Here is a 21,626-nt window from a genome sequence, read left to right as displayed (position 1 = left end):
TGCAAAATGGCCACTGCCTCACAGTTCTTTAGGGTGCCTCTGCCTCCTCTAGCATCCGGATAACTGTCTGCTTTGAGGGGGCTGCCATTTTGTGAGAGGCATTTTCAATGGCAATGCAACAGGAGCAGTGCTGGGACCACAGATGAAGATCAAGATGAAGATGGAGAAACAAAAGCGCCTACAGATCCGAGGCGTCCACGCATACCAAGCGCCTCCAAGCCACCGTGGGGTCTGCAGAGCTATTGTTGCGCCACTGATAATGGGACAGGTTGTGTAATGTGACAGCCGAATTTCACGGGAGTGTACCAGTCAGTATCCCACGGTGGGGGGGGGGGGGGATGTGCACTGATGGGACAGTTGGGAGGTATAACTTTGTGACTGGAACAAACCAATTAGCCATGCAATAGATAGCCATAAATACTGTTGCATGTAGCCCACAAATGTTCAAACAGCTTTCGTTTTACACTCCAATTCAGATTTCAGTCTGCGCACACCCCACCCAGATCCAACTCCCAGTACAAGTTACTTCTGCCCCCTGCAGTGCAGCATGGTTTTTCTCAGTCGCTTGCTCTTTTGCTGTACTTACAAACATAAATCAGGCCCAGTGTGCAGTAGTTCATAATTTTCTCTATGAATCCACCCCACTTATAACTGGTTCATTGCCACAAGCTTGCAGAAAATTACATGTGGGACAGAAGTTTAGAAAGGGAACAAAATGGAAAGCAGTAATTTCTATACACTAGCTGTGAGCCTGATTTCAGTGCTGGGGAAATTATTCTGAAGGGTTTCTGAGGGATGAATTCCAATAGACTCTTGTACAACACAATTCCACAAAAAGGATTTTTATTCATACTTACTGTACATACTTTTTGAGTCTCCTCTCCGGGAGAAGCCCGGAGAGGAGACTCTCTTCAGCACCTCCTGGGGCGGGGGGTGGAGCACATCTTTAAGCCCTACCCCCATTACAGTGATTTGTGGCTCTTCTGGGAGGGGATAAAATGACGATTTGCACCATTTTAGCCCCATCCCCTCCCTGATTAGCCAGAGGGGGGGAGTGGGTGGCTGGCCATGAACATGTGAGGCTTACGTGTTCATGGCCAGCCGCATGACGGGAGCCTCCCAGCTATTCTGGAAGGGTTGGTAAGTATTTTTATTTAAACATTTTAAATTTAAACATTTTAAACATTTTATTTTAAAATGAATTACGGTAATGTGATTTATGTGTTATATTTGTATGAAGGGCTATGACTAGATGTCAGTAAAAGACATGCACAAAAGTTGACACCTGACCATGTAGACCCCCAGTTAGTGTACTGCTTGGGACACTTTACCATTCCCAATCGGAGTCCAAATGGATGGAAAGGATGAAAATGGGTAAAAAAAAAAAATGAAAACGATCCCAAAACCTATTTACTGTTGCTCTAGATCAGGCATGTCCAAACTATGGCCGTCCAGATGTTGTGAAACTACACATCTTAACATGCTTTTCCACAGTTTTGCCATTAGGGAATGCTATATCTATGGCAAGGCATGCTGGGAAGTGTAGTTTCACAACAGCAGGAGGGGCATAGTTTGGACATGCCTGCTCTACAATTCCTTCTTAGATGGACAAAACCATGTGCACTGGGCAGATGTAACATGTGCAGAGAGAATTAGATTTGGGTGAGTTCTTTTGTTTCTGTGCAGGGAAAATACTGACTGATTTATTTGTATACTGAAATATAGATCTCACTTTGAAGTAAAACCCCACCCAAATCTAACTCTCTCTGCACAAGTTACATCTGTACCTTTGCAGTGCACATGGTTTTGTCCATCTAAAGCTGGGTACACATATATACAATCGTTGGGCTGTTCTTCCGTTCTGGGTCGGACGGCCGTTCAATTGTATAGGTGTGTACGGTGTCCCGTACGAGCGATAAACGGCCAAAAACGGTCTTGTCCGTCCATACTCGGTCGGTCAAAGGTTCAGTGCTGTTTAATTTTCATCCGACAGGACGGGCCCATATCGGAACAAAAGTGCAGTGTGTACGCACATTCGATCGATATGCTGGCCGTTCTTGCGACTATACTGCCAAAGCTATACTGCCCACCCATAGCTGCATGATCTCTCTAACAGCACAGCATGTAATCACTCTCTTGATTGTCATTGTCATTGCATGATGGTTACTACCCCTGCTGCACAGGTATTTGTAGTGGCACGTAAAAAGTTAAGTCCGGCAAACCGCTCTGAAGAACGGTGTATCTGGCCGTCCAGATGTAGTCAGCCGGCAGGGTGACTAGAGACAGACATACAGCAAATAGCCGGGGTGAGCGTCTAGATCAGGGCTGGACACCGGCCCTCCAGATGTTGATGAAAGACTACACATCCCAGCATGCCTTGCATCAGTTTCAGCATGGCCACATAGCCAAACTAATGCAAAGCATCCTGGGATGTGTAGTTCACTAACATCTGGAGGGCCGGTGTTGACCAGCTCTGGTCTAGATATTGTCAGCCGGGAGGGTGACTAGAGACAGACATACGGCAAATAGCCGGGGTGGGCGTCTAGATGTAGTCAGCCGGCTGACTACATCTAGACGCCCACCCCGGCTATTTGCTGTATGTCTGTCTCTAGTCACCCTGCCGGCTGACTACATCTAGATGCGCACCCCAGCTATTTGCCGTATGTCTGTCTCTAGTCAGCCTGCCGGCTGACTACATCTAGACGCTCACCCTGGCTATTTGCTGTATGTCTGTCTCTAGTCACCCTGCCGGCTGACTACATCTAGACGCGCACCCCGGCTATTTGCTGTATGTAAGTCTCTAGTCACCCTGCCAGCTGACTACATTTAGACGCGCACCCCGGCTATTTGCCGTATGTCTGTCTCTAGTCACCCTGCCGGCTGACTACATCTTTTTACGTGGCACTACAAGTACCTGTGCAACAGGGGTGTTAACCATCCTGCAATGACAATGACAATCGAGAGTGTGTGTACAGTGGTACAATCTTTTTCTTGCGACTGTTTGGACGGGAGTACATCGGACGTCGCAAGTAAAATTGTACAGGTGTGTACGCGCGTATGGGCTGTTGTTTGTGGATGGTCCGTTGTGTCTATGGTCGGTCGAACGGTCGCAAGAAAACAGGGATTGTATAGATGTGCTTAAGAATGAATTTGCCAGAAGAAGAGAACCAGAATAAAGCCCATTGTCTATCAGCCACCCGGATACCACAGGCTATTTATTTGGTGTTATAGCTGTTTGGAAGGATATATTTATTTAATGCAAATACTATTAATTCAATGTCAGGGTATGTTGGTGCAGGGGCGCATTAAGAGAGGAGGGGGCTCAGTTCTGATTGGACCCCATCCTCTCTGGCGCTGCAGTAGACTTTGGCATTGTGCACAGGTCTCCAAAATAATGGCGCCTGTACTGCATTTCTGAGGTCACCTCTATTGTGCATGTGTGAATCACTGAGAAAAGGCCCCGACGGCCATTTTCCCAGTGATTTTTGCTGCTGTGCTGCCAAAGCCAAGCCATCGGAGATGTTAGTATGATGAAATGGGTGCAGGTGTGTGGCATGTTTGCACCATAGGCCCAGATGCCTGTGGACATGACACGCCATTTAAGATACGCCAGTGTGTTGGTGACAAATAGGTCTAGTTATTCATTTTGAATGCTATTCAGGTTATTTAGGGTGTTGCTATGGACAACCAATCAGAATGAAGATGAGATGAAAGTTGTGTGTACAGCCTTATTACTCAGCTTTCCACGAGGGGAATAATATCTAACCCCCCTTTTTTTTTTTACTGGGTCCCATCTTTTCAGGATCTGGCCAAGCAGCAATAGAGATTAAACACAACATACCAACACTGGAGTACTGGTTGAGAGGTGGACTCAGCCACCCCTGAGGGACGGCAGCCATGGTACACCAAGGAAAGTTCTCCACAAGTATCATCTTTACAGCACCGTAGGCCCTGATGAAAGCAATGCACGGGGGCCCGACCAATCCATCTAAAGGAACCAATGGACCAAAAATCATAACATACCCCTTCCCTGGCTGTATCAACATTTTTCCATACAGCGGATGGCTGTCTGCACTCCGATTGGTGGATAGTTCCAGCCATCCACAAATCAGCACGCTGACAGCCATTCACTGTCTGTCTGCAGGCTTGCAGATAATGCTGCCATGCTGCTCTGATGTGTGTAATTCACTATCAGTGAGGCTGACCAGCATTCTATGCCTTTCTCCCAAGAAAGGTCACACTGGGTCACACTCCCCGTCCCTTGCAGGTGCCAGTCCATGCTCAGTGTTCCCATATGATCAGATGGCCCTGGTCTACATTAACTACCCCAGCCTGTAATTTTGGTCCAAACTCCTAGCCCTGAGTTCGTTATGGAGATTAGATGATGTTTTGGTCCAGAAGTGCAGTGCGCATGACACCAAAACGCAGCTGATCAATCTTTGCTAGAGGCACCTAGACCCCTAGATATGCTGATGGATGCACTTGTCCCTTTTTCTAACCGTACTAGCTATGTAACTGTAAAAGCCTCTGGGTGGTAAGATCGCATGCTATATATATATCCCATGAAATCCCAACCAAGCCTGCCCGACTCAGAAGCAAACCAAGAGATTCAACTCGCAGGCTCCGGGGCGATGCGCACGGGAAGGAGCATCGCATCGGACCTGCTATCATTCACCTGCAATTTGGGCTCATTTTGTGCGATTGATCGCTACAATCGCAGGAAAAGAGCCCAAATTGAAGGTCAGTTGCCTAGTGTACAGGGGCCTTAAGTTTTGGACTCGTTAGCAAAGCTATTATCTTGCCACTTCGTAGGGTTATGATCGGTAGTATATATTTTATCATCTTTTAATTCCAAACCTTATATAGAAAAAAATCCTTGGTGGCTTCTATAATTTACACTAGTAAATAAATGGCAGAACATTATATCAGAGTGAAAATGTAGCAAATATAATTGAGATGGGAAAAAAAAGTTTTTAAATGATGTATATTTCCCCATGGCAGACAACGGGAGATATGAATAATATATAAATAATATATACAAATACATTAGGAGTCAATACAGAGAACTGTCAGGTGATCTGCTTACTATGAGGGCTGTACAAAGGACACGCGGGCACCCCATAAGGTTAGAGGAGAGGAAGTTTCATACCCTGTGAAGGAAGGGATTCTTTACAGTAAGGGTAGTTAAGATATGGAATACTCTGCCGGAAAATGTTGTGATGATTGATTTTTTTTTTTTGGGAAGCCCGAGGTGTGCTCCCAACACCCAGTGCAGTGACCTAAATCTTGCATAGGGGGCCATACGTACGTGTGGACCCTCTCCCAAAGGAGAAGGGCCCCATTACTCCAGTAACCCCTCTCAGCCATAAGGCCAAAGAGGGAAAAAAGGGATCGGTGGGTCCTCTTCGCCAGAGCTCAGAGAGACCCTCTTTCCTCCACCCCCGGAAGGGTTAGGACGCACCAAAGGTTTGGAGAGACCCGCAGTAGGCTTCCCTCTGCCTTGCGGCTTGGGGTCGCCCTCAAGGGACTGCAGCTCTCCCCAAAAGGATGAGAGCTTTGGTACATTGGGGAGTGGATGGCCCATAAGGGTCATACACACAGCCCCAAAAAAATGAAAACGTGAAAAGTGACCAATGTGAGAGTGAAGAGAAATAAATAATAAAGAGACCCCAGCCAGAAGGCCGGGGTGGGGGTGAGAAAAATTGTCCTACCCCAGCCAAAAGGCCCAGCAGTAAGGACGTGTAGCGCTAACTTAAAGGGAGAGTGCGCAGTGCAAGTGCCATACTTGTGCATAGTGATTTTGGGATCACCAATGCATGTTCTGGCACCCCTGAGTTTCCCCGGGGGCACAATGCAGCCTCGGGCTCCAGGCAGCCAGCCAGTCAGCGTCCGACCAAGTGTTACTCTGCTCCCACCTAGGGCACTTTCCAGCCCCTGGCATGGGAATGGATACTCCACTGGACTTTTCGAGTGACTCCCTAAGGGAGGCCCCCTCGCAATCTACTCAGTCGCAGTGTTTCTCGCATCCCAAGGTTAAGGTACAAAGCTGGGCTTTTCGCTGACTCCCCATCAGAGGCTATGAACCCCTGGAATAGGAGCAATATACTCAGTCCCAGCGTTTCCCCGCTCCCTGGGAATGGATACTAAACTGAGCCTTTCGCTGTCTCATCCTTCAGAGGCTACAATCCCCATCAGGAGAGCCACCTACTGGGCCCAGTGTTTCTCCCCTCCTCCTACCAGTGGAATTACGGTGCTAGAACTGTCCCACCATCTGGCAGAGGTGAAGGTACTCTGCCAGACTTTGCCCCACTCCCAGGCATGAGGGGTCCCCTCCCCTCCGCCAATTAGAGCAGTTACTCAGTCCAGCCTTTCTCTATTCTTCTATACCCACTGATAAGAACAGATACTAAACATGATCTTAGCCAAAAGGCAGAGAAGCGATGATTGATATATTTAGTAAAAGGTTAGACAAATTTTTAGCAGAAAAAAAACATATCCTGGGTTATAACCATTAATCATAATGTATAGTTGTGGACCCAGAGAGAGATAGGACTGCCACTTTGGGTCATCGGAGATTCTGTTTTGAAGCAGATAGGTAGTTACTTCATCAGTGTAATTTACAAATATAAGTGGGGCACCGTAGGAGCTCCAATATAAGCTGAACTTGATAGACTAATGTCTTTTATCAACCTCATCAACTATATTACTATTCAAATATTAAAGCAGTGGTTTTTAACCAATGACCCAGGATTAGTGCAACAGTGTGCCGCGCTATTGCTTGGTCCGCGGTGCAGACACTGGAGTATTTGGTCCGCGGTGCAGACACTGGAGTATTTTTTATTAATCCCGCCTCCTGTATCCTGCATAGAGACATAGGGCTGTGCTTTCCCGCATCAGCTCACAGATAGGCGGTCAAGGGGAGTGAGCATATAAGCTCTTGATGGACCAAGGTACTGTGTGAGCTCTTCTGTAGGTAGAGTTGGGAGAAGGGGGTGTCTGGATCCTGGAAGGTGAGTCTGGGTCCAGATTTGAAACTCACTTCAGTGTCTTCCATGAAAAGGAGTGACTGTGAGAGAATGTTGGAGGATGATTTGAGGGTATACTTTTCAACCATCTGATCTCGACATCATGAGACATCACCAAGCCCAGACATGATATTTTTATGTATGTACAGATTATCTCTACTTTTTTCATAGATTATTTAAATTTTTCTATTACATCTATTTTCAGTAAGCAAAATAATACCAAATATCATCATACAATGGTCCAAACTGTTTTTAAATACCCTGTATATATATATATATATATATATATATATATATATATATAAACATGGCTAACTACTCTTCACTTCTATGAGGTGAAGTACCACCATTGACCACTAGAGGCCACTTAACGGACCAGATTACTCTTTTGTGTGCCAAAAGATGTCATAACAGAAAGTGAAAGCACTTTTTGCTGGGACACTGATCTGTTTAAAACTCGCTGGATATGGAGATGGAGCTGTAAAGACAGAGATTGGAGGTATGAGCAATAAGGGACTGGGGTGGTGTGGAGAGTTTGTGATCTAAAAACTGTCACGGCTCAAAGTGAAAGTAAAAACTGTCACAGCTCAAAGTGAAAGTACATTGCAGAATGCATTTTGAAGGGTTTTTAACTAGTAGTACAGAATCAACATACTGTACACAATCTTAATACAAATTTTAATGATAAAACTCCTTAATGACAAAAAATTAAATAGCCAATTTTAGCATCTTTTATCCAGGGGGGTGTAATTGACCAAAAAAGTTTGAAAATCAATATATTAAAGTGACACCTTTTGCATGGACTCAAATGAGTTAAATCATCACCATCACCCACCCTCAGTGGAAGCTGCCATGTGAAGCCAACCGCCTCTCATCTCGCTGACAAGCAATGTGACAGGATCACATCCAATTGCACATAGTACAAATACTTGATTCCATATCATGAACAGACAGAGATATACAGATCACTGCACAAGACCAAAATTGTGCCACCAAAGAACAGGAAAAATAAATGAGGCTGTTGACGCCGCCTACTTGAAAATTCACAGCACATTTGGGGGAAAAAAATCAATTAACAATAAAATCTGGTGCCATCAATATCACAGGTGCCTCTCATCAAACAGCATCCACAAAAAAATGTTAGACACTATTACAAAAAAAAACTGTGGTTAACTGCTGAAGTTTGATAATTGGAAATCTGATAGCACAATTTTTTTTTTGCTTAGTAAACGCTCCACATTCCCTGCCTGAAGTAACATCTCCGATCCGATAGATGCTTTTGGAGTGTATAACCTTAATATAAAATCAAAGTTGACACATTCTGTCACAGTAAATAGGACAATGAAATGTTCTACTGAGCATTTTCCAGCACCTGCATAATTATCCTGGGGATTGTTCCCAAAGCAGACATTCTAACGGGCCAACTAACATCTTCGCATGAGATTCTTTTACTCTGATGATGCTGTCTTGCCTTATCCACCTGTTCTTCCTGAAGAACCATTCTTCCACTGAACTTTAGCTGTATTATCACGCCTGCTGAGCTGTAAAGTTTTGGGGTTTTAATTTTTATGCATTGAGCTGCCTTGCTTACATTATCTTTAACCCCTATACTATTTCAAAGGCTTGCTGATCTTTTTTGGAGTTAAGCAAGTGTATGCACATAAGTATGGGACATATACAATGTAATTCACCTAGTGCAGGGGTTCTCAAACTCGGTCCTCAGGACCCCACGCAATTCACGTTTTCTAGGTCGACCGGCAGGTGCACAGGTGCACTCATTACTCATTGATACATTTTAGAAGATCCACAGGTGGAGCTAATTATTTCACTTGTGATTCTGTGAGGAGACCTGCAAAACATGCACTGTGTGGGGTCCTGAGGACAGAGTTTGAGAACCTGTGACCTAGTGTATCAGACCTAAAGTATTGAAATAAGCTGAATAAACCGAGCTATACAACCACTCCCATTCTTTATATTGGAGGACCAAAGGCATACAAGACGGACCTCAACATTCCAAATTCTAGGGAGAATGAGGTCACTATAACATTTAAGAAATACCAAATTATAGACGACATCAGGAAAGCACCACAAGTGAATGCGTGTCTATGTAGGTGATACAAATGAACCATCTTTAAGTCTCATTAGATGAGGAATGAGTGACATTATGTTAATGAGCGACTGGGTTTGGCCGATGTGATTTATTGCACACTAATCTAATCATGGAAACAAAATGTGACATCATATATAACAGGAGTCCAAGCTTTATGGGTACAATAATCCCAGATTGCCATTTCCTGTTAGGTGTAGTGTTCTATTTACTGACATGCAGATTTCTGTAGAACACCCAGATTCTCTACAGGTACTGTATAACATGAATAAGGGGAAGGAGATAACACTTTGATACATTTCTAACACAATGAATGTTTCTGGCCTCTGGGGCATTTCTCATTCCTAGATTCATCATGTTCCTAGGCAGATCCTGTGCTTCACCATCTGTCTCTTCTCCAAATCACATCTCTGAGTAGATGAAAGCACTGAATCCTCAGACCCAGCGGATGAGATCTACTGCTATAATCAACACTGCGATCCATGATCACCAAATCACATACTGATCAACATCATCATCTCCGTGCAACGGGAAAGAAGGGGCTTGCAGAAGACATATCAGTTATGGGAAGGCACTGATGATGCTATGTTATCTGATAAAGATATCTGGAAGATAAAATCTGCAACACCAGCATGGGCTGTGGAACACAGGGGGCTGCATGGCCAAACATCCGAACAAGACCCCATCACAACCTGATGCTGCAGGAACAAAGCAGCCCAAATATCTCACACCTATACCATCATGTATCCGCACTGGAGGCAAGTAGGAGAGCAGGGTGCACTAGTGAGAATGCACTTACCTGCTGCTGCTGGGGATCAGTCTTACAAGGGTGGGTACCAGGGGCTTCTCTCCTGTAGGTAGATGCAGGCTGCTTCCCCTCTGCCTCTCTCTCTCTCTTTTTCCACCCTCTTTCTCCTGTCTCTGTCTTTTCTCTCTCTCTCCCTCCCTCTTCTCCCTCCCTTCTCCTCGGCTCCCCCACCCTCCCTCTCTCTCCACTCAGCACCTGCTGCTGAGAACAGCTCCTCTTCTAACAAGCGGCGCGTTCACGTAGCCAGGACCGCGCGTCCCCGCGCCTAGCCAATCGCGTTCGGTCGGGGGTGGAGTTAGGTTGCTGAAGGATTTTCCCTAAACCCCGCCCATTTCTGTGGTTTATCCAATTGTAATTGGAGGCTGGTGGGAGTGTACGTGCTGCCCCGCCTACAGCCAGGAGGATGGAACGCAGGCGGCAAATGTATCAGCTTAGTCTGTGTGCATCATCATGTACACCACAGGATAGCTGTATACATGTGCTGCATGTGTGGGAGTATTTTTATTTATATATATATATATATATATATATATATATATATATATAAACTGTACTATGTATACTGTATTTTTTCAATCAACATATACTAATCTGACTATAAAGATAGGTGCAATGTCTTGATGTACAGTTAGATAATGGATATTAAAATACTTTTAATACCAATTCCGCCTAGAAGATCATTGACAAGGAAACCTGTGCAGGGAAAACAGTGGAATGCTGTGCAAACTGGAAATGTTAGCGCTACATGGCAAAAGTTTCTAATATTTGCTATAACTGTATTGTAACAGTAAGCTGGGTACACGCTGGAATAATGTCTGGCTGGTTTTCTGTTTTATAACAACAAATTGCCTACACGCTCAATGGGTCTGATTCAGACCTTATTGCATAGCTGTGACTTTGCAGCCTGGCTGTTTATCGATAGAATGTGCATGTGGATAGCCCTTAGTACGCATGCGCAGGGAAATCCTGCTACTTTTTTAAAATCGTTGGCCGTTGCAAGGTGATTGACAGGAAGCCGGCATTTGGGGTTGGTAACTGCCCGTTTTCTTGGAGTATCAGGGAAAGCGCAGGCGTGCCCAGGCATTTGGAGGGAGTGTGTGATGTCAGCTCCGCCTCTATCAGCCTGATTATATTGCAGCCTCTAAGTAAAGGCCCCCATACATTAGGCCGACTTGTCCTTAGGACAAGTCGGACCCGATTCTCCTGTGAGCCGCCCGGCAGCTCCCCGGGAGGCTCACATACAATTTGTCACTTGATGTCACTTGATGTGCCAAATTTACATGTGATAAATTGCTTGCGATTTACCACATGTAACGGGGAGCTGCGGGCGGTGAGGAGCAGGGGGCAGGCGGTGAGGGGCAGGGGGGGCGCCGGTGATCCTGGGGCGCAGGGAGTCATGTAAGAAGCCACTGCCGTCAGCGGGAGCAGTGGGGGCAGCGCAGAGTACCAGGGAGCCGGGCCGGAGAAGACGCTGCCGGGCAGCGGCAGGACTCGGGAGCAGCAGAACACTTAAAAAAAAAAAAAAAAAAAGCCCATACAAACGCATAGGAAGCCATTGATTGGCTGAGACCTCTCTCAGCCAATTAGCGACTGGCTGAGAGAGGTCTCAGCCAATCAATGGCTTCCTATGCGTTTGTATGTTTTTTTTTTTTTTTTTTTTTAAGTGTTCTGCTCCCGGCGCCACTCACGCTGCCTGGCAGCGTCTTCTCCTGCCCGGCCCGGCTCCCTGGTACTCTGCGCTGCCCCCACTGCTCCCGCTGAAGGCAGCTTCTTCTCCTCCTCTGCCGGGCTCCCTGCGCCGCTCCCCTGATCCCTCCGCCCGGCTCTGGTAGGTCCCCCCGCCAGCTGCAGTCCCCGCACGGCTCCGGGCAGCACATAAGATTTAGAAAATCTTATGTGCAGCCCGTCCGACCTGCCGACTCCGATCCGATGCGCACGGGGCCGCGCATCGGGTCGGAGGGCATGTCTCCATATGCGATTTGGGCCGATTTTACGGCCCGATTCATCCGAATTGGGCAAAATCGTGCCCAAATCGCATAGTGTATGGGGGCCTTAATACCTGGGCTACTCAGACTGCACACACTGGGAAAATCATTTGAGAGTGGGCGGCTTGCGAATCTAGCTATTTTCCCAAGCCGTGGAACAGGCTGCAGTTGGGTGTGATTGTATGACCAAATCACCATATCTACGCCCCCGCTATGCAAGGCCGAGATTACCAGTATCAGCCACGTGTACACTTTACTCAGTAAGTCAGAGCGGTTGGGTGGCGGGAACAGGCGAAACCTGCAGACTTTTCCACATTCGCGTGGGGCCGGGAGCTCCTCACAATTATGGGATCCTCCCGGACATTTTGGGATAGTAGGCAAGTCTGGGTAAAAGGTAAGGTAATGCAGCATATCTTTGGAAATAAGGGAGAGAGAACCATCTACCACTATGTCACTCTACACAGAAACAAAATGGCACTGTACTATCTCAGGCAGCCATCTTGGTTAGTGAATGAACCATCCCTAAAACCATATAGTATGCACAGTAGAACTCGCATTTACCAACTAATAATCATCTATATATATGTGGCTAGTGTCTGTGCGGATCCGAAACACTGCCATTTGTTGACAGCAAGTGACACTACATTTACTAGCTTTGGAAGCATTTGCTTTGAGCAAGCTTACTCATAATGGACCTTATTTTGGTTCATTCTTTCTGACAAAATCCTTCTTAGATGGGCAAAACCATGTGCACTGCAGGTGGGGCAGATGTAACATGTGCAGAGAGAATTAGATTTGGGTGGGGTTTTACTTCAAAGAGAGATCTATATTGCAGTGTAAAAATAAAGCAGTCAGTATTTTCCCTGCACAGAAACAAAATTACTCACCCAAATCTAATTCTCTCTGCACATGTTACATCTGCCCCACCTGCAGTGCACATGGTTTTGTCCATCTAAGAAGGATTTTGTCAGAAAGAATTAACCAAAATAAGGCCCAATAATATTAGTGTATACTGTGAATGATATGCAGGTCAGCAATATTGTACAGTTGCAGGTGGGTCCTTACAAGTGTAAAACATGGATCCCAGACCTGGATGTTCGTATCCTTATCTGTGTTGTGTAGTGTAACTGCCTCTAAACTCACCACCCAGGCTGCTTCCTACCTGTTTCTCTCTATTTACCTGAACCTGTACCACAGTCTGTCTACCCCAATAACTCCATTTGTCAGACTTTTTTTCTGCTAGACCTGATTTATTAGGTACTTATTTGTGTTCAAACCTCATCTTAGCGTTTGCTACTCAGTTACCCCAATCATACTCTCTCCGCCTCAGGATTTATGACTGTCCCTCTCTTCCCATCTCCTTTCTAAACACCAGACGTAGGGGCTTCTGGCTTCTTCCAATACAGGGCTATTAACCATAGGGTAGCATTCAGTATGACAGATTAGTTTCTGTGTACATTTCTGTGTGTCTGGAATAACATGATGAAGAACAGAGAATAAAGGGGGTCTAGACTTGTTATGGTACATATGTACCTTCTTCCACCAAGCTTTGTTCTTGGAAATCAAGTTGAACAGACTTCTCGGTCACATCCTCTGCAACAGACGTTTAATTAGGAAACATCACCCAAAGTTTTGTTGGTCTGATATACCAACTGTATGGAACAATCCGAATGCAAAATAAGGTTTTGGAAACAGTCTCACCAGTGCTTAGTCCTAGTCCTAGGATCTCCCCCAAATCTTACCAGACTCATGACATGTAGACAGGGCCGGCGCCACCACTAGGCAGCTCTAGGCATTTGCCTAGGGCGCCGGCACCTGGAGGGCGGCAGTTCGCCCCTCACCCCCAGCATGGAGGGTTAGCGAACTGTGTAAAAAACTTGCGGCGCCGGCGTCCCTGCAGTGCTGGAGCGGGCAGGGGTGTCCGTGCCGCGGGGGTACCTGCGGCGCTGTCATTGTGTATAAAGCTGGCGGCGGCCGGCGGGGTCCCTGCAGTGAATAGAAAATAACTAGCGCTACCCGCGCCGCCGCGCGCATAGCGCTAGTTATTTTCTATTCACTGCAGGGACCCCGCCGGCCGCCGCCAGCTTTATTTACAATGACAGCGCCGCAGGTATCCCCGCGGCACGGACACTCCTGCCCACTCCAGCACTGCAGGGACGCTGGCGCCGCAAGTTTTTTACACAGGTACCCCACCACCACGGCCCCCCCCCCCCGGCACCGGGGCGCTCCCACCCCGACTCGCCTGGGGCGCTCCGGCGCCTTGCACCGGCCCTGCATGTAGAAGGGTTATGGTAAAGATGATAGACAATGCCGGGGTCGACCACTAACGGTCGTCAGTGACTAGGTTGATATCTAAGAATGGTCAACATACTCTAGGTCGACAGGAACAAAACGTCGACACAAGGTAAAGATCAATATTGAAAAGGTCATCACAAGTCAATTTTTTGGGGTGGCTATGCCGACATGGGCACCGCACAAGTGTACTATGTCCTCTCGCAAAACATGAAAAACTTGTGTCGACACTTTCAGTGTTAACCATGTTCATGTCGCCCTTTAGTGTGTATCGACCTGCTGTCATTGTCGACCTAGGGTATGTCGACCATTTTAGGTGTTAACAGACTCACTGTCGACCATTAGTGGTCGACCTAGACATTATGGACCCAGGGACCGGATACCCCGTAGAAGTGTGGATCTTGAAATATTAAAAGAATAAGATTAATAAGATGTTCCGATGGAAAAATGAGTTATAATATCTGACAGCAGTTTGATGCTAATTGCGTCATCATGGCCCTACCGCCCGCTATGTAATTCCTGAAATACTGGCATTACACTGCCAGGGGCATGGCCACGATGATGCAAATGCAATGGCCATGCTCCCACTCTGATACAAATTTTTATAGCCCCACCTCCAGCTACGCCTCTTTTGTGACAAGCCCACCAGCCCCGCCCCCCTACTTCTTGAGTTGGCTGCCCTCTCCCCGGAGAGAGCAGTCTAAAAGTCAGCAACCCTGGTGTAAACCCAAATTCTGGGTTGTTTTCAGCCTCATGTCAACTTCTGAGAGGGTTATTTACTAAAATGGGAGTTCTATTGAAGATGGGATGATGCCCATAGCAACAAATCAAAATCTATTTCTTATATATTTAGCACTTTCTAGACGATAATAGACAGAATCTGATTGGTTGCTCATAGCAACAGCCCATCTTCAATAGAACTCCCATCTTAGTAATAAACGCCAAAGATTCTTGTAGTAGATCAGGGTTGCCGACCCTCCCGGAATTACCGGGAGGATCCCGAAAATCGGGTCCTCCTCCCGGCCCCCCGGAAAGGTGGGCAACCCTCCCGGATTCCGGGGGACCCCCACGCCACCCCCCGATTGCGACGTCTTCCCCATACCTTTGGATTGAAATCCGTCAATCCGCGGGTCTCAGAGGAGGGGGCGGAGCTAAAATCGCATCATTTTAGCCCTGCCCCCTCCACGGAGATCCTTGAATTGGGGGGTTTTAACATCCTGGGGCGGGGCTTAATGATGTAAAGCTCAAGGCCCGCCCCCCGAACTGCAGCTGCAAGTCTCCTCTCCGGGCTTCTCCCGGAGAGGAGACAGAAAAAGTCGGCAACCCTAAAGTAGATATTCCAATGTTTTGAGGGGGTGATCCTTACCACAAGACCCTGGAACAAATAGATTACTTGAGCTGAAATATGCTTTCAGATAGCCGTGGCTCTCCCAGCATATGAGATGACGAGGGATATTTACTAAGCAGTGTCACTTCAAAGCCAATTTCTTGACATGTGGGAATGAATGAAACTTGTTCTTGATGGGTTATGGACAGAATGGCCTTGGGCAACCTGTTGGCAAGTCATTTAGCAAACAGCTTGAGGCCGGCATTGAAAAGCAACGCACATCGGCTGGTAACTGCTGCAAGCATTGGCGTAGTTACCAGATAGAGGACAATTACTAATTCTGCCATGGTGCTAACAGGTTTAATGAAACATGACACATTAGTAATAACACAATCGCTTAGGAGAAGGGAGCAGGGTCATACAAAAAAAACCCCCAAAATGATAAGAAATTATATTGTCTGTTATATATAGGAAGAGCTGTACGTCAGGTGATAACTGAGCTGCCTATACACTCATGTGTTACATCAGTATCAAATCTCGCTCTTATTATTATGGGCCAGATGTACTAAGCCGTGAAAAGTGGTGAGTGATGAAGTACCAGCCAATCAGTTCCTAACTGCCATGTCACAGGCTGGGTTTGAAAAATGGCAGTTAGGACCCGGTTGGTTGATCACTGTCCTTTGCCGTTACAAAGTCCTTCCCTGGTGCACCTCCATGCTTTATAATGCACCAGTACTGAGACACCTACTTACAGCACCCATATAGAGAAATACTGATGTCTATTGTTTGCACCACAGAAATGTTTTCCAGCCCTACGGCAGGTGCATCGTGTGGCCTCCAATGTGTGTTTCTGTGCACATAACTCTCACCGACACACCCACAATGCACCCATATAGGGTAATTCAGCCCTGATCACATGGCTGTGACTGTGCAGTGGCCAGGGTTCAGATAGCCAGAGACTGACTTGGCGGCTGCGATGAAAACAGGTATATCCACCCTCTTGTTAATGTCGCACACACAGGGGGTTATTCTGGTTGATTTGCAAGGCTGCAAATTCGCAGCCTTGCAAATCCACCAAACCCCGCCCAGCGAATAAACGCCCACCTGCGCCCCCCTCGCAGCGCGGGTTCGCCCGCACAGACTGCGAATGGATGTTTAGCATAAACATCCATTCGTATGCCTGCGGGTAATCTCCCACATCTTTCGATGGTCGGCGACCATCGAAAGATGTGGAAGGTACACGCATATAAAAGTGACTTTTAAGTCACTTACATATGCGTGCACGTTGGCATGGATATGGGCGGGCAGCTAACATCCGGTGATGTCAGCTGCCAGCCAGTGTTCCCTCTAAGCTGTGCACGTGTGCGCGCGCACACAACTCGACGAGCGTGCGCACAGACATTACAACAGAGCGCACAAAGCAGCAGTGGTCACTTTTTGCAGTTGTGGACTCAATTAATGTCTGTTTCATCCATTAACTACATTGTGTGCTGTGTTTTGAATGTTTAAATGTTTAATATCATTTTGAAGTAAAGTTAACACAAATGCTGTACGTAATTTTCCAGTTATATATAAGTGACAAACAAAAATTAAAATTTCCTTCCAAAGTTGCACAGCCATCATCTTTTGCCGCACACAGCCTTCGTAAAATTAGAGGGAACATTGCTGCCAGCCCCCCCCGCTCCCACGTCCCATATGGTAATGGGGCAGCCCAGCGCCCCACCCTTCTCCGCCCCCTACGTCTGCACATGCGCAAAAACGCACCTGCGCATGTGCAGATACGTAACATCGGTCCTCCGTGCGAATGCCCGGAGAATCGAAGGAACTTGAATAACCCCCACTACCCTAAAATGTTTGGGCATGCCTGCATTTATCCCTTTTACACCGCCGCAAAACCCCGGGTCTTCGTCGGGTCAGAGGCGGTGTAAATGGGACACGCCGTGTCCCTTTACAAGGGACTTCTACCCAGGTCCTGACCTGGGTAGAACACAGCTAGGACCTGGGTAGAGGGCGGTGTAAATGGGTACGTCGGGTCATCTGACCCGGCTCCCATTTACATCAATGGGGGACCGCAGTGTCCGCAGGTTGGACAGGGGGGCACACACAGCCTACGCTGCTGTCTACAGAGTATAGCGGCAGCCGCGGAGGAGGTGAATGGATGCCTGTGTGCAGCATCCATTCACCTTGCGGACGACGGCTGGGTGGGGGGGCGGTGCACGGGGGCAACCCAGCAGCCTACCTTGGTGATCACCGCGGTCCCGGCACCTGGAGATGATGTCATCTCCGTCTACACTGCGGGTGGGGACCGCAGTTTAAACGGTGTAAATCCCGGATCCGATCCCTGCTTGGATCCTTCTTCCAAATGCCGGGTCGGATCCGGTATTTTTGGTGTAAAAGGGGTATAATTACCACCAAAATAAAAAACTAGAGTTAAGTGAATAAAATAAAGGATGTTTCACAGTCAGAGGTTCCTTACTGTATATTATTAATATGAAGCTTCATAATGTAGCATTTGTGGAATACAGTCAATAAAGAACCAACCAGTAAATAGTACATTATACACAGCAGCACTACAAGATCATGCAACGCTGATTAGCTGAGCGCACTGCCGCCTGAGCATGCTGGGGAACTGCTTTCTGGTGTCAGCCAGCCAGCCATGGCTTCAGCTACCGCACATTCTGCTAGGTACTGCTGAGACTGCAGCACAGAGAAAGCTATATGTGGCCTAAGCCTCAGGTTTTGACGCCGGACTGAATAAAATAATAAATAAACAAATAATAGTGATTAATATAAAAACTTCCTAAGGAGTCGGACTACATCTCCCAGCATGCCTCACTCGCAGACCGGACGTTACTAACCGTTTCCATGACAAAGGACAGGCGCCTTCAGCAGGTGAGACACTGATAGTCCGTGAGGTGTTTCCATTACAGCAGACAGATATATATTATATATATATATATATATATATATATATATATATATATATATATATATATATATATATATACATATCTAAATACAGTATAGAGGCGGCTGTATATACAATGTATGTGTCTGGTAATTGTCAACTCATAGGGCACAATCATGGCTGATCTAGTAATTATTGTGAGACATACTTAACTAGTGATGTTCCCCTGAGGTGTACCACGTGCTGCTGACCTAGCCAATAAAAAAATAATAATAATGATAATAATAATTAATGAAAGTTTTTTTTTATTTTCAAGTATAATCTCTAATACCATAGGCTCTGTTTTTTTTTTCTTTTTCCCTGAGTTAATCATTAGAGGTGCCCATATATGGTGCGTTTTGCCCGTGCGGTGTGATGAGCGCTCCCGCACACATCACATTGCACAGTACAAAAAACATGTGCAGTCCATACTTTTTGTACTAGATCACATCACATCTATGGGGTGATTCTAGTCTGCTTGCATTCCTGCGAGTTCTGCCCTGTCCCGATGGTTGTGGGACTGCGCATGCGCAGGTCCCATTTGCTGAGCCATTCGCAAGGATTGGGGCGGGTCTGGGGTGGGGATGGGGGTCGCCCATGTAAAAACGCCCAGTTTTTTGTGGGCATCCAGATGAAAACGCTGTGCATATTAATGGATATGCGGGCGGGCCAATGTGTACTGGAATCTGGCATTTAAAATTTAAATGGCATTTAAAATGGGCGGTTACCAACCCTAAACACCAGCTTCCTGTCAATCACTTTGCGAGCAGCAAAAAAAATGTGCAGAATTGAATTGCACAGAGGCCTTGGGCCCGGACACATGTACAGTCTATCAATAATTGGTTGCAGAGCAAATTCAAACATCATCGGTCTGTCTCACCCTAAATCATTTTGTATAGAACTATTTCATAACAACATGGACCTAAATAGGCCCCTATTGGTGGTCGCTATGGGCTTCTTTTGACATCATGGGCGAGATTTATACAAGTCCCCCCGACTAAAGCATTCTACCCCTGAACGGTCAGCATGGGCAGGGGTCCTGGGGAAGTGGGGACCCCCTACAAAGAAGGGGTCCCCCCCTCCAGAACTTACCTGCCCATGCTGAAGCCCGGGGTTGTCCTCGATGCCCCTGGGTGGTGGGCATCGAGCTGATTAAAGTGTAAAAAAAAAAGGAAAAACTATTGTGTATTGATGCACTACAAGTTCCAGGAAGCCAGCACCGCATGCAGGGACTTGGAGAACCACAAGTCCCAGCATGTGGGACAATAAAGGGCCCGCTGGGACTAGTAGTCCCCCTGCAGTACAAATAGTTAAAAACACACACACACACTTTCAGTAAAACTTTATTGCATACAGAGCCCATACATTCAACTCACCTTCATCAGCGACCATCTCTGGTCGCTGATGAAAAGGAGACACTGAGCAATATATCGCCCCTGTGGCTGGTTTCACACAGTCCGGCTCCTGCCGGACGGGAAATTACCGCACGGCTTAAAAGCCGTGCCGCCCCTACAGTGTGTGATGAACAGCCCTGTGTCCATTCACACTGGACGGTCACGGCGCGGCCGCCGTGTAGCAGCCGGATCTTACCTCTGCAGCGTGCGGCTGCCGTGCCGTGGCCGTCCCGTTCTGCCCATTCAGTGTGGTGTGGAAGGCAATGGGCGCTTTCACACACCACGGAATTTGCCGGATACTTACACCCGCCCCCATGTGAAGAGTAGGGCGGGCGTACACCCCGTCAGACTGGACATGCCACTCAAACTGTTTGGACCCACCCCCATGTGACGAGGGGGCGGGGCCACAGGATCTCCAAACCGGACGATGTGAAAGGTCCTGAAATCCGGCTAAAAACCGGACAAAGTGGGTCCGGCTTTTTTCCGTCCGGTCAAAACCGGAGTGTATGAAACCAGCCTGTATGTACACAGCTTTAATAAATGTAGCCGAGTGCAAGCAGAGCAGTGTGTATTGTGCTATATTTATATAATAATGTCTTTATTAGTCTGTAATGATGTGGTCTGTTTTCCCCTTGTATGGCGCTTGTGTACCTTATAAAGAAACAATGATCATTTTCTCTCACTGACAGCTCCAGACTTTACACATGAATGTGTTTCTTTTCCATCTGTATACTTTCTTATTGAGGGACCTAGGGCCTGATTCAGACCTGCTTGCTAAGCAGCATTATTTCGCTGCTTATACTACTTTCAGATCGCAAATGCAGGGTCGCGCCGGGACTTTGAAACGGTTCAGTCCCGGTGCGACCCTGCATTTTTGGTCCATTCACACTGCATCAGCGAACCAGCAATATTGCTGGTTCGCTGACGTCATGTGGGGGTGCGTCAGCGCATCTTAGGGGGCAGTGGAGGAGGCAGTGCTTAGAGCTGGCACTGCTCCAAGCGCTGCCTTCTCCATAGTGTGAACGGGAAATGGGTTGCTCGACCCGTTTAACCCCTTCACATGGCAACGAACCGGTAAGGTCACTGCTTTTTACCCAGTTCGGATTGCCGTGTTGCTACCGGTTAGCTGTCTCAGGTAACCCCTTTCACTTCGCACTAATTACCGGGTCGAACCGGGAAGAAACTGGCTTTTACCTGGTAATTAGATGCAATCTGAAAGGGGTATTAGCGAGCAGGTAAAAGCTGCCCACCGAATGTCCGCACTCCCCGCTGCCAGCACAGCTTGCATCCCCTCGATAACATGCGGGGGGATGTGTCTGAGAACACATCCCCTTTTCATGAGGCCAAAGGGAATAGAAATCATTCAATATTTGATTTCAAATGATTTCTCTCCCCTTCAGACAATAAAATCAGTGAAAACTATCTCCAGCATTTATGAATAAAATCTGACTCATGCAGCTGAGTGTCACTAGCCCGGGGTTGTCTCAGGGGTGCAGGGACAGCAAGGGGGTTTCAGATAAAAGTGGCCAAGGCTGCCTAGTAGGCCTGCTGGCGCCAAAGATGCCTTCTGTGAACTGTGTGCGATTTAGGGCCTTATTCTAGTTCACTCTTAGAGGCAAATTCCTTCTTAAATGGACAAAACCATGTACACTGCAGGTGGGGCAGATGTAACATGTGCAGATAGAATTAGATTTGGGTGGGGTTTTTCTTCAAAGTGAGATCTATATCTATACAGTGTAAA

The 21,626-nt window shown here is 47.0% G+C and overlaps 2 protein-coding genes and 1 pseudogene across 6 annotated transcripts in view; 1 reads left to right on the top strand and 2 right to left on the bottom strand.

Moving 5' to 3' along the window:
* Window positions 1–10,087, bottom strand: part of SMPD3 (sphingomyelin phosphodiesterase 3) — a 123,467-nt gene extending 113,380 nt beyond the window's left edge. For all 3 annotated transcript variants that reach the window (XM_083165655.1, XM_083165654.1, XM_083165656.1), the window contains exon 1: window positions 9,932–10,087. The gene's annotated coding sequence lies outside the window, so the exon portion shown is untranslated. The remainder of the gene's footprint in view (window positions 1–9,931) is intronic.
* Window positions 6,321–6,442, bottom strand: LOC146046500 (U2 spliceosomal RNA; annotated as a pseudogene).
* Window positions 10,088–18,178: 8,091 nt separating the features above from the next.
* The window catches only part of LOC146046365 (uncharacterized), a 194,442-nt gene continuing 190,994 nt past the window's right edge, over window positions 18,179–21,626 (top strand). The window contains exon 1 of one of the 3 annotated variants that reach the window (XM_083165623.1): window positions 18,179–18,436. Coding sequence is in view for 1 of the 3 variants with exons in the window: in XM_083165622.1 (XP_083021748.1) it covers window positions 18,410–18,436 (27 nt within the window). In the remaining 2 variants the exon portion in view is untranslated. The remainder of the gene's footprint in view (window positions 18,437–21,626) is intronic. The other 2 variants (XM_083165622.1, XM_083165621.1) reach the window with 2 other exon arrangements.

This window comes from Crinia signifera, chromosome 11 (genome assembly GCF_055691185.1).
Source record: "Crinia signifera chromosome 11, ASM5569118v1, whole genome shotgun sequence".
In the NCBI taxonomy this organism is placed as follows: domain Eukaryota; kingdom Metazoa; phylum Chordata; class Amphibia; order Anura; family Myobatrachidae; genus Crinia; species Crinia signifera.
This window is presented reverse-complemented; position numbering and strand designations above follow the sequence as displayed.